The 13,618-nt window shown below is 50.7% G+C and overlaps 2 protein-coding genes across 2 annotated transcripts in view; one reads left to right on the top strand and one right to left on the bottom strand.

The window, feature by feature from the left end:
• The window catches only part of si:ch211-250n8.1 (uncharacterized), a 35,798-nt gene extending 31,408 nt beyond the window's left edge, over positions 1 to 4,390 (top strand). Inside the window, exon 10 of the mRNA XM_068004393.1 lies at positions 2,648 to 4,390. Within this exon, the coding sequence (XP_067860494.1) occupies positions 2,648 to 2,682 (35 nt within the window). The 3' untranslated portion in view covers positions 2,683 to 4,390. The remainder of the gene's footprint in view (positions 1 to 2,647) is intronic.
• A 977-nt stretch (positions 4,391 to 5,367) lies between these two features.
• Positions 5,368 to 13,424, bottom strand: LOC137341285 (histone H3.3A). The gene is made up of 4 exons (XM_068004394.1): positions 13,317 to 13,424; positions 9,396 to 9,534; positions 8,494 to 8,647; positions 5,368 to 7,419 (listed from the first exon to the last, which is right to left on the bottom strand). Exons 2-4 carry the CDS (start codon positions 9,521 to 9,523, stop codon positions 7,291 to 7,293), a joined length of 411 nt encoding a protein of 136 aa, XP_067860495.1. The 5' UTR covers positions 9,524 to 9,534; positions 13,317 to 13,424; the 3' UTR covers positions 5,368 to 7,290.
• Positions 13,425 to 13,618: the final 194 nt, after the last annotated feature.

Raw genomic sequence — 13,618 nt, forward strand, 5'->3', positions numbered from 1 at the left:
AAGTGATGGAAGGTGTCGTCGACAGTGCTATCAAGCGGCACTTACTCACCAATAACCTGCTCACCGATGCTCAGTTTGGGTTCTGCCAGGACCACTCGGCTCCAGACCTCATTACAGCCTTGGTCCAAACATGGACAAAAGAGCTGAATTCCAGAGGTGAGGTGAGAGTGACTGCCCTTGACATCAAGGCAGTATTTGACCGAGTGTGGCACCAAGGAGTCCTAGTAAAATTGAAGTCAATGGGAATCAGGGGGAAAACTCTCCAATGGCTGGAGTCATACCTAGCACAAAGGAAGGTGGTAGTGGTTGTTGGAGGCCAATTTTGTCAGCCCCATGACATTGGTGCAGGAGTTCCTCAGGGCAGTGTTCTAGGCCCAACCATCTTCAGCTGCTTCATCAATGACCTTCCCTCCATCATAAGGTCAGAAATGGGGATGTTCGCTGATGATTGCACAGTGTTCAGTTCCATTCGCAACCCCTCAAATAATGAAGCAGTCCAAGCCCGCATGCAGCAAGATCTGGACAACATCCAGGCTTGGGCTCGTAAGTGGCAAGTAACATTTGCGCCAGACAAGTGCCAGGCAATGACCATCTCCAACAAGAGAGAGTCTAACCACCTCCCCTTGACATTCAACGGCATTACCATCGCCAGATCCCCCACCATCAACATCCTGGGGGTCACCATTGACCAGAAACTTAACTGGACCAGCCATATAAATACTGTGGCTACGAGAACAGGTCAGAGGCTGGGTATTCTGCGGCGAGTGACTCACCTCCTGACTCCCCAAAGCCTTTCCACCATCTACAAGGCACAAGTCAGGAGTGTGATGGAATACTCTTCACTTGCCTGGATGAGTGCAGCTCCAACAACACTCAAGAAGCTCGACACCATCCAGGACAAAACAGCCCGCTTGATTGGCACCCCATCCACCACCCTAAACATTCATTCCCTTCACCACCGGCTCACAGTGGCTGCAGTGTGTACCATCCACAGGATGCACTGCAGCAACTCGCCAAGGCTTCTTTGACAGCACCTCCCAAACCCGCGACCTCTACCACCTAGGACAAGAGCAGCAGGCACATGGGTACAACACCATCTGCACGTTCCCCTCCAAGTCACATACCATCCCGGCTTGGAAATATATCGCCGTTCCTTCATCGTCGCTGGGTCAAAATCCTGGAACTCCCTTCCTAACAGCACTGTGGGAGAACCATCACCACACGAACTGCAGCGGTTCAAGAAGGCAGCTCACAACCACCTTCTCAAGGGCAATTAGGGATGGGCAATAAATGCTGGCCTCACCAGCAACGCCAACATCCCATGAACCATTAAAAAAATCCTCTCTGTGAAAAAATTTTTCCTCAGCTCCCCTCTAATTCTTCTACCAATCACTTTAAATCTATGCCCTTGGTTATTGACCTCTCTGCTAAAGGAAATAGGTCCTTCCTATCCACTCTATCTAGGCCCCTCATAATTTTGTGCACCTCAATTAAATCACCTCTGAGCCTCCTCTGTTCCAAGGAAAACAACCCTAGCCTATCCAATCTTTCCTCATATCTAAAATTCTCCAGTCCTGGCAACATCCTTGTAAATCTCCTCTGTACCCTCTCTAGTGCAATCACATCTTTCCTTAAATGTGATGACCAGAACTGTACGCAGTTCTCAGCTGTGGCCAAACTAATGTTTTATACAGTTCCAACATAACCTCCCTGCTCTTATATTTGGACATTATATGTGGACAATACGTGAACTGCATTCAGTTCTGGGCACCGAACCTCAGGAAGGATATATTGGCCTTTGAGGGGTGCAGCACAGATTCACCAAAATAATACTGGGCTTAGAGGGTTAAATTATGAGGACAGGTTGCATAGACTTTGCTTGTTTTCCCTTGAGTTCAGAAGGTTGAGGGGTGATCTGATTGAGGTGTTTAAAATGTTAAAAGGATTCGATTAGAGTAAATACAGAGAAACTATTTCCTCTGGTGGGGGAGTCAAGAACGATGGGACATAATCTTAAAATTAGAGCTAGGCCGTTCAGGAGTGAAATCAGGAAACACTTTTTCACATGAAGGAGAGTAGAAATCTGGAACTCTCTCCTCCAAAAGGCTGTGGATACTGTGAGTCAATTGGTGTTTTCAACACTGAGGTCGATAGATTTTTATTAGGCAAGGGTATCAAGGGTTATGGATCAAAGGTGGGTAAATGGAGTTGAAATACAGATCAGCCATGATCTAATTGAATGGGGGAGCAGGCTTGAGGGGCTGAATGGCCTACTCCTGTTCCTAGTATTCCTTTGGTTCCTCATAGACAAGGACATGCTCCTCCTCCCATTGATACTCGCTGCCCAGGGCCATACATGAAGAATGGAAAAGTTCTTAAGGATGAATATTCTATGGAACTGTCTCCCAGCAAAGACTCACTAACTTCACTTTTATGGTGGTTTATAAAAGTTTTAAGTACTTCTCAACTTTCCTCAGCTTTCAAACTCTGGATGTCACTGGCTTGAACTGCACAGCTATGACTTTCTGTAAGTTTGTGAAAGCTGTAAGGTAGAGTTGGAGGTTAGCTCCCCGCTTGATCCTCTGTTAATCAACAAAATGCAACCCTGCACACTCTTGATTGAAACCTTGTCCGTCTGATCTTTCAGCTGCAGGGTTCCGACATACCGAGTGGTTTGTGTGACCGGCTGGTCACGTGACATTGTTGCACAATTACCTCACCTGATCCGATTTATGCTGCGGAGATTGCCCCGAGTATGCTGTTGGAATGTGGGAGACTCCTTGAATTCATCACCGGACATCAACAACCAAGGGTGCATCTGTCTTGGAGGATCCCACCGACTTGCAGCGTGTGTAAATACCGTCAGGTAGAAATACCGAGGGGCATCTGTAGACATTTCTAAATACAATGGAGTCATCACTGTTCACTTGACAGGATCCTCCCCTTAAAGGGGAGTTCCCCAGATTCTAATGGAGAAGCAGAAAGGTAGTCTCCAAGTTATCGCAATTGTTTCTTGCACCCAGTGGAGCGCAGGTGTTGGGAGTCCTCAGTGAAGTCACTCCCTCAAGGCTGGGACACTGTTCTCCTTCTCTACCTCAGAACGGTGGCCAGGAAGCTGCTTTGCACTATTTCCAGGATTATTTAGTGTATTTGTACCAATGTTGTATGATGCTCTTAACCCATCTCCTCAAATTGCTCCCAACCCTACCAGCGCATCCTTGTACCTACCAGTACTGTACCCTGGTTATACACTGACAGATCTGTAGCCACCAGTACTGTACCTGTATTATAGTGACAGATCTGTACTCACCAGTACTGTACCCATGTTATACACTGACAGATCTGTAGCCACCAGTACTGTACCCATGTTATACACTGACAGATCTATAGCCACCAGTACTGTACCTGTATTATACCCACCAGTACTGTACCCCAGTGGCAAACACTGACAGACCTGTACCCACCAGTACTATACTCCAGTGTTATATATAGCGACAGACCTGTACCCATAAGTACTGACCCCATAGCCTTATACAAAAACCTGAGTGAGGCCCCCTACACAAATGGAGCCGCCTTCCCCAGGGACCAAGTACCACCTCCCATAGTGGCAGCAGCTGTGCTAGAGCAGAAAAATAAAATGGAAAGTCACCATTCAGAGGTTGGCCCGCGGGCACATTGAATGCAGAGCACAAGGCCCAAGGTTCGGCTGCCAATTTGTGCTGAGTTAGCTGACCTCAATTAGGGTACAATAGTTGGCCTCAGTGCCCCTGGGCTGGGGAGGAGACAATTAGCCTGAGTTCCTGCTCACTGACCTCCTTGGAAGGGCTTGTGGGTCCGCAAGATGGTAATAGGATCAGGTTCAGCTGTGATGCATCATGTGGTCAAATAGTCGGGGATCTCCTCTTCTGTGCTGTGTCTCCTTCTCTGTGTTTCTGTTTATTAAAGTGAATGGGCAGGAAGCGCTGGGTCCCACCGTCTGGTCCCTTGGGCAAGACAGCAGCCATTGTCTGCGGAATTGTTCCCTAGCATAAGTTGGCACGTTTGGGTGGGTGGTGAAGAAAGTTGGCAAAATAAAATTCTCTTATCCATGATAACTGCTATGCAATTTTTTTTTGAGTATCAAATGCTACTGCTTCTGATCTCTGTAATGGAGGGGGGGGTGGGAGAGCGGGGAGGAAGTTTAAAGATTATTCTATGCAAGAAATATATCGTTTTCTGATGTGCTTCTGTTGATAATGGAAAGTATGGAGGCGTTGGGTATGAGGGCGCGAGTCCGAAGTGCCTGTGTGCCGGAAAGCTGAGGTGCATTTGGCTAACACGTGGTTTTGTGCAATGAGATTTTGTAGGTTGGCAGCTGAAATTATCTTCAATAAATGGTGGATAACGTCAGAAATGTACTTTGTGTAATAAAGACTTGGATTTATATTGCACCTTTCACGACCTCAAAACATCCCAAAGCGCTTTACATAGTTTTAAAGCGGTCACTGTTGTAGGAAATGCAGCAGCCAATTTATGCACAGCAAGGTTCCACAAACAGCAATGAGGTAACGACCAGATCATTTGCTTTGGTGTCAGTTGAGGGATAAATGTTGGCCAGGAAACCGGGAAGAACTCCCCAGCTGTACTTCGGATAGTGCCATAGGATCTCTTCCGTCCACCTGAGGACAGATGGGGTCTCGGTTAAACGTCTCATCCGAAAGATGACACCTCCGACAGTACTTCACCGGAACATCAACCTAGATTCTGTTAGATATAACTGGTAATTTGGTTATTGACATTGCATAGGTGGACTATTTTCCAGCATAAAGGACATACTTTCCCCTTACTGTTTGTGAGTTGACCCCATTACCACCCCCCTGAAGTGTCTATACACATGTAGCATTAGTGTCACCATATACTATTGGTGATACTCCCTTTTGGCCCAGTTTTATGCTCAAGCTGAGGGATGTTTGATTACTTTCCATTGTCAGTATCAAGCATTCTCAGATTAGGTAGTCAGATGCAGAGTAAAGCTCCTTCTACACTGTCCCATCAAACACTCCATTCTTTTGGATGAGACATTAAACAGAGGACCTGTCTGCCCCCTCAGGTGGATGTAAATGATCCTATGGCACTATTGGGAGAAGAGCAGGAGAGTTCTCCCAGTGTCCTGGCCACTATTTCAGTGAACAGACCATACTGTTCCCATGTACTGAATCCATATCGTAAGTATGCCCAATGTATCAGTATAATTAAATGTAGTCAGATACTGACATTGCAAACACTGAATACCCACCTGCACTGCACTTTATACAGGTTTGCATTTTACTGCATTTGAAAGCAGTACATTTTGTAAAAACAATTAGAGTACAGTATGACTAAGTCAAGTGGTTTTCATGTACTTTAATGCAATATTTTTACAATTTTACATCAGCTCCTGTGCTGAGCTTAGTACAGCATGTGATCCTTTTACCAGAGTGGAGCCTTTCCTGACTTGTTCAGATCAAGGCATCCCAATGTCATTGACAAGACACCCAAAGCCCTGCAAGGAGACAGCCTGCAACACCAATGACCCCAATAACACTACGCTGAGGGCCACTCAGGAATGCTGCACAGAATGGAGTTAAGATTCGAATCAAGTTATTGCATTCCCCCAATGAAAGGGGAAAACAATTGGTACAATAGGTCTTCATTTGCTTTGTGGAGGATGGGATAACTGCCTAACATTCACTTGCCTTCTTTTACTATGAACAGGAAAAGAGCAGTGCAGCCCAGGGCAACAGATGAAGCAGGCCACAGCCACAACCATCCTCCAGGCCAAGTTATTAGTAGCAGTGCACTACAAACTCCATCTACTGATCAACAAAGCGATCCAGTGAGCCAATTGTCCAAATAGAGATTAATGCAACACTAGTATATTCTTCCTTGGATGAGACCCCTCTGGGATAAAACTTGAGACACAGGAGTATGCATCCTTGTCAAATGCAGTCAATCTCTAGTAGACTACTTTAATACAACTTGTTCAGGTTGCAGAGGTCTAAGTTGGGATCAAATTCTCTACCTTCTGGTGACCAAACTAAATGGGAACTTTCAGGATTATTTTAGTAATACTAGCTACACTGCCTCCCTGACACCATTGAGGTGAAAAATTTCCCTAAGTGGTAAAGAAACAGCATCACTGCTGCAGTTTAAGTGTCAGGAGAGCTGAATATCACACCAACCTTGCAGTGCTGGGCTTAGTCCTTTGGAACTATTCTGGGAACAGCCTCAAATCTATTGGCAAATGCTCATTGTCACTACTTGGCTACCAAGGTCCCTCCCATCAATGGGCACTGTCAGCAACACTAAGTGCAGTTAATTATGATGGCACCGTGGGCACCAAATCCATACTACTGCAATCCACCTGTAAGAGGTTCTGTGGCAGGACCCTGCACTGTTGCAACCATAGCAAGGCCCAAGGGAGACCACCAAAGAGAACTCATGCAATACAATTTGGGCTAGAAATGCCCACGTCACAAAGGAGCAGCACTTAACTGCCTCCAACGATGAATGCCATTCAGTAAACTAACAGCTAAACATTCAGTTATGAGAGAACTGCACAGGCTACCTACTCAATCCAGAATTCAACCTAGCCCCTATCTACATTATCCCAATGTAAAACCAATTGTTTGCACGAGAACAAAAAGCAACACACGTGAATCCATAAACAATTTAATAAATGAATTAACTCCCTCCCTCCCCCAAAAAACTGATCAATAACATGAAAAACAATGCATAAATAGGTACATAGCTGCCAAGCTGTACACTCCAGCTTGATGTACAAAATATCAATGCAATTTACTTGGTGTAAGACTGCATCAATTCCTCCTGAGTTACCAACGGAATGACACAATATTAGGAAGCATTTTTCCCCAGTACATTCCTTTCAGTTGACTAGTACAAAATGCTCTAGGAAATAGTCTAATAGAAAACCCAAGTATAATACAAAACAAAAACTTAACTCAAGTGCTTGAGGAGCAGTGGGCATATCCCACTTGCGCCTCATGCGAATGACAAGTGGACACGGATCTGTTCCAATTTAGCTAGTTTAGATTTATTTTTTTCAGATAACAGTAAGGGCTCCCCTCCCAGTTTAACCACCCACCCCACCCTATTAAACTTTAGAAAATTGAATAAAAACAGTGAATACCACATATTCCATTTGCACATTTTCACTCCTTAAAAGTCCGTATCCTGACAATCCCATCTGTAAAATCCTGCAATATTAAAAAAGGTCCTGCTGTCCAATGCTGATGGAACGAGCATGCTCCATTAAGCTCTTTCTCCACGTATCCTACGGGCCAGTTGAATATCTTTTGGCATGATGGTTACTCGCTTGGCATGGATGGCGCACAGGTTTGTATCTTCAAAGAGACCGACCAGGTATGCCTCACTCGCTTCCTGTTAAACAAGGTCACACATTTCAAAACAGCAATGAGCTTCAAATTTAACTTAGCGTGGCAAAATAAATCTTAGCCTGTGTTGAGTTTTTTTTGCATTCTTATAGTGATAGATTCAGCATGTAAAGGACTAACTACCAAGGTTGTACACAGTATTCTTTTCAGCAGAAAAAGTTATCAGCTTTAACTATCTAGTCTGTCAACTAGATTTTTCTCAGTAAATTTGTTTTTGCCACATCATTGTGATTTTAACCGATAATTGGTGTATTTGGGGGGGGGGGGGGGGAAAGAGGTCAAGCTTCAGCTCATCCAAAACTTTGCTGCCAGTATCCTATCCCGCACCAAGTCCTGCTTGCCCATCAGCCCTGACCTACAATGGCAACCAGCACCTCAAATTTAAAATTCTCATCCATGTGTTCAACTTCCCCATGGACTCACCCCTCCCTCCTTCCAATCCTCCCCAGGTGTATTCCCCTATTCTTTCACCTCACCACTTGTGGCCGTGCCTTCAGCCGCCTCAGACCCACATTCGAATTCCCTCCCTAAATCCCTCTGCTCCTTAAAACTCACATCTTTGACCAAACTGTTGTTTACACTTCTAATTTATCCTTTAGCTTGATGTTAGTTTTTCCTATGTAATAAAGCTATTTATAGGTTCAAAACTTGCATCAAATTACGAGGTGTCTATCTAGCCCACAGTCGTGTAATGGCATCCAATACTCTGTACACCGGCTACTGGAAGTAAGAGTCCACAGTTACAATCCCTGGGTCACGTTCTGGTTTATCTTGATATTGGGAGAAAAAGGTGCTCTGATTTGATGAGGTCCACTTATGGAAGTAACCAGTGACATTAAACCCAACAAAAATATCTACCCAAAAACTCTGACATTTAACATTTGCAAGGTATCAGTTTTTCTTCCATTAAAATACTGCACTCCCTGTACTTCCCGTAAATAAAGTTATTTTAAAGCCACCTGCATGCAACCTATCATTGTACATCACTGCTCCTTTACCCTGTGCCCAGTGCTGCATAACCTTGGTTCCCCTGCAGGAGAAGCAATTACACTGACTATACCTGTAGTGCACCAATCGCAGCACTCTGAAATCTCAGATCAGTCTTGAAATCCTGTGCAATCTCACGCACCAGACGCTGGAAGGGCAGTTTGCGAATCAGCAATTCTGTGGATTTCTGATATCGTCTAATTTCTCTCAGAGCAACAGTACCAGGCCTGAAAAGAGCAGAACAGTTAGATTACTGAATCAGACAATGGCGCAATTTTAAGAGTTTACCTATTTGCCCTGAGGAAATTCTCTAATCTCTAATTTGATGGAGGGACAGAGAGATGCCAAACAGCAAAAAACAAATCACTGCAGATGCTGGAAACACAGGTCAGGCAGCATCTGAGAGAAAGGTAGGGTTAACATTCATTTGGACGAATGGTCCTAAGACACGGTCCGTTAACCCTACTGTCCTCTCCATACTTGCTGCTTGACCAGCTGATTTCCAAAAATTTCTGTTTTTATTTCAGATGTCAAACAGATCAGCCTACCAACTGCAACATGTTACAAGTCGCACACATTTCAAAAAAATAGGTGGCCACCACAATTTTGACTAGCACACCATCTCTGCAGATAGGACGCTAAATAAAATTATACAGCTTGGCATAAAAGCAAAAATCCATATGATCCTGTCAGAGGTTGGCATGAAGTATACCCATCACCAAGATGAAGAAAGCAAATGGTGTGCCTCAACACAACTAAGGCACTAAAAATGAAAACACTAACAAACATCCTGCTGAGCCTCCAATAGAAGAAACACAAACAAGCAGCATGCTGCCAGAGGGAAAAACAGAACAGGATTCGATGACAACATATACCACCTGAGCCTCAACCTCCTACAGATCACCTCAGTGGAAAAAAAAATTCATGAGCAACACCAACCTAGTGCATTAACTGTACCCATCCCACCCTCAATACCTGTAGCGATGGGGTTTCTTCACTCCACCAGTAGATGGTGCACTCTTCCTTGCTGCTTTCGTTGCCAGTTGTTTCCTGGGTGCTTTGCCTCCTGTGGACTTACGGGCTGTCTGTTTTGTTCGAGCCATGTTGCCTCAAGCTGGGGATGGGATAGTAAGAAGCACATTAGGACAGCTCATTTTTTCTTCCTTCCTCTGCCAGCATAACAAACGCAACAAAAAAAGTAAACCAAGTGCAGAAATAAAAAGAAAAGACCTACAGGATGCCCAGTGGGAAGGGTGGGTGGGAAACGAGGGGGGTGGGTGGGAAACGAGGGGGGTGGGTGGGAAACGAGGGGGGTGGGTGGGAAACGAGGGGGGGTGGGTGGGAAACGAGGGGGGTGGGTGGGAAACGAGGGGGGTGGGTGGGAAACGAGGGGGGTGGGTGGGAAACGAGGGGGGGTGGGTGGGAAACGAGGGGGGTGGGTGGAAACGAGGGGGGTGGGTGGAAACGAGGGGGGTGGGTGGAAACGAGGGGGGTGGGTGGAAACGAGGGGGGTGGGTGGAAACGAGGGGGGTGGGTGGAAACGAGGGGGGTGGGTGGAAACGAGGGGGTGGATGGAAACGAGGGGGGTGGATGGAAACGAGGGGGGTGGATGGAAACGAGGGGGGTGGATGGAAACGAGGGGGGTGGATGGAAACGAGGGGGGTGGATGGAAACGAGGGGGGTGGATGGAAACGAGGGGGGTGGATGGAAACGAGGGGGGTGGATGGAAAGAGGAGAAGGGGGGAACGAGGGGGGGTGGATGGAAAGAGGAGGGGGGGGAACGAGGGGGGGTGGATGGAAAGAGGAGGGGGGGAACGAGGGGGGGTGGATGGAAAGAGGAGGGGGGGAACGAGGGGGGGTGGATGGAAAGAGGAGGAGGGGAACGAGGGGGGGTGGATGGAAAGAGGAGGAGGGGAACGAGGGGGGTGGATGGAAAGAGGAGGAGGGGAACGAGGGGGGTGGATGGAAAGAGGAGGAGGGGGGAACGAGGGGGGTGGATGGAAAGAGGAGGAGGGGGGAACGAGGGGGGGTGGCTGGAAAGAGGAGGAGGGGGGAATGAGGGGGGTGGCTGGAAAGAGGAGGAGGGGGGAATGAGGGGGGGTGGCTGGAAAGAGGAGGAGGGGGGGAATGAGGGGGGGTGGATGGAAAGAGGAGGAGGGGTGAACGAGGGGGGGTGGATGGAAAGAGGAGGAGGGGGAACGAGGGGGGGGTGGATGGAAAGAGGAGGAGGGGGAACGAGGGGGGTGGATGGAAAGAGGAGGAGGGGAACGAGGGGGGTGGATGGAAAGAGGAGGAGGGGAACGAGGGGGGTGGATGGAAAGAGGAGGAGGGAACGAGGGGGGTGGATGGAAAGAGGAGGAGGGGGGAACGAGGGGGGGTGGCTGGAAAGAGGAGGAGGGGGGAATGAGGGGGGTGGCTGGAAAGAGGAGGAGGGGGGAATGAGGGGGGGTGGCTGGAAAGAGGAGGAGGGGGGAATGAGGGGGGGTGGATGGAAAGAGGAGGAGGGGGTGAACGAGGGGGGGTGGATGGAAAGAGGAGGAGGGGGGAACGAGGGGGGGTGGATGGAAAGAGGAGGAGGGGGAACGAGGGGGGTGGATGGAAAGAGGAGGAGGGGGAACGAGGGGAGGAGGAGGGGGAACGAGGGGGGGTGGATGGAAAGAGGAGGAGGAGGAACGAGGGGGGGTGGATGGAAAGAGGAGGAGGAGGAACGAGGGGGGTGGATGGAAAGAGGAGGAGGGGGAACGAGAGGGGGTGGAAAGAGGAGGAGGAACGAGAGGGGTGGAAAGAGGAGGGGGAACGAGGGGGGGTGGAAGAGGAGGGGGAACGAGGGGGGGTGGAAAGAGGAGGGGGAACGAGGGGGGGTGGAAAGAGGAGGGGGAACGAGGGGGGGTGGAAAGAGGAGGGGGAACGAGGGGGGGTGGAAAGAGGAGGGGGAACGAGGGGGGTGGAACGAGGGGGGGTGGAAAGAGGAGGGGGAACGAGGGGGGGAACGAGGGGGGGTGGAAAGAGGAGGGGGAACGAGGGGGGGTGGAAAGAGGAGGGGGAACGAGGGGGGGTGGAAAGAGGAGGGGGAACGAGAGGGGGTGGAAAGAGGAGGAGGAACGAGAGGGGGTGGAAAGAGGAGGAGGAACGAGAGGGGTGGAAAGAGGAGGGGGAACGAGGGGGGGTGGAAAGAGGAGGGGGAACGAGGGGGGGTGGAAAGAGGAGGGGGAACGAGGGGGGGTGGAAAGAGGAGGGGGAACGAGGGGGGGGTGGAAAGAGGAGGGGGAACGAGGGGGGGTGGAAAGAGGAGGGGGAACGAGGGGGGTGGAAAGAGGAGGGGAACGAGGGGGGTGGAAAGAGGAGGGGAACGAGGGGGGTGGAAAGAGGAGGGGAACGAGGGGGGTGGAAAGAGGAGGGGGGAACGAGGGGGGGTGGAAAGAGGAGGGGGAACGAGGGGGGGTGGAAAGAGGAGGGGGAACGAGGGGGGGTGGAAAGAGGAGGGGGAACGAGGGGGGGTGGAAAGAGGAGGGGGAACGAGGGGGGGTGGAAAGAGGAGGGGGAACCAGGGGGGGGTGGAAAGAGGAGGGGGAGGGGGAACGAGGGGGGGTGGAAAGAGGAGGGGAACGAGGGGGGGTGGAAAGAGGAGGGGGAACGAGGGGGGTGGAAAGAGGAGGGGGAACGAGGGGGGGTGGAAAGAGGAGGGGGAACGAGGGGGGTGGAAAGAGGAGGGGGAACGAGGGGGGGTGGAAAGAGGAGGGGAACGAGGGGGGGTGGAAAGAGGAGGGGGAACGAGGGGAGGTGGAAAGAGGAGGGGGAACGAGGGGGGGTGGAAAGAGGAGGGGGAACGAGGGGGGGTGGAAAGAGGAGGGGGAACGAGGGGGGGTGGGAACGAGGGGGGGTGGAAAGAGGAGGGGGAACGAGGGGGGGTGGAAAGAGGAGGGGGAACCAGGGGGGGGTGGAAAGAGGAGGGGGAGGGGGAACGAGGGGGGTGGAAAGAGGAGGAGGGGAACGAGGGGGGGTGGAAAGAGGAGGAGGGGGAACGAGGGGGGGTGGAAAGAGGAGGAGGGGGAACGAGGGGGGGTGGAAGAGGAGGAGGGAGGGGGGTGGAAAGAGGAGGAGGAGGGGGAACGAGAGGGGGGTGGAAAGAGGAGGGAGAACGAGGGGGGGTGGAAAGAGGAGGGAGAACGAGGGGGGGTTGGAAAGAGGAGGAGGAGGGGGAACGAGAGGGGGTGGAAAGAGGAGGAGGAGGAGGGGGAACGAGGGGGGGTGGAAAGAGGAGGAGGAGGGGGAACGAGGGGGGGGGGTGGAAAGAGGAGGAGGAGGGGAACGAGGGGGGGTGGAAGAGGAGGAGGAGGGGAGGGGAACGAGGGGGGGGTGGAAAGAGGAGGGGGAACGAGGGGGGGTGGAAAGAGGAGGAGGGGGAACGAGGGGGGGGTGGAAAGAGGAGGAGGGGGAACGAGGGGGGGTGGAAAGAGGAGGAGGGGGAACGAGGGGGGGTGGAAAGAGGAGGAGGGGGAACGAGGGGGGGGGTGGAAAGAGGAGGAGGGGAGGGGGAGTCTTCACAGGGCTTCCCCTCTCTCCCGGTAAAGTCCTCTCCTCTCCGGGTTGCCGTTACCTTTGTCCCGAGCCGTGCCGGACAAAGGCTCTGTAAACTCCCCTCCCCCGCCCGCCATTTTGTGCCAAGCTGCCAATCCCGCTGCAGCTGATCCCGGCTGAAGGCTAAAGATCGCGGCCCCATTTTGATAATCAAACCGAGCCGATCTACGGCCGAAGCGAAACCAGTCCGATCGCAGCCACGGAAACGGCAACCAGCCGAAAAATCATCGCACCCTACGCGAGCCGCCGACCCAGTCAGTGGCGGGCGGGCGGGCGGGCGGCCTACCTCCCCAGCCCGAGTCCCGAGGCCGCACTCACCTTCTTCCAGTAACCTCTCCCTTCGCTCTAAGTCGCTATACTCCGCGAGCCGAGGCCGATCGTGCCGTTTATACCCGCGGCGTACCGGCGCGCTGACGTCATCTTCGCCCACATCACCTCCCTGGGGGACAATCCCTGCTCCGATTGGCTAGAAGTCGCGCTTTTGATTGGTCTTTAGAATCGCATTGCCATAGGTCCATTCTCTCAAAACGAGCCAATCAACGGGAGGGAAAATACCGCTTTCTGATTGGTCTATTTTAACGCAAAACGCAAATTTCGATCCTCTGGCTGGCACCAAGGTC

The sequence above is a fragment of the Heptranchias perlo genome, chromosome 23, assembly GCF_035084215.1.
Source record: "Heptranchias perlo isolate sHepPer1 chromosome 23, sHepPer1.hap1, whole genome shotgun sequence".
In the NCBI taxonomy this organism is placed as follows: domain Eukaryota; kingdom Metazoa; phylum Chordata; class Chondrichthyes; order Hexanchiformes; family Hexanchidae; genus Heptranchias; species Heptranchias perlo.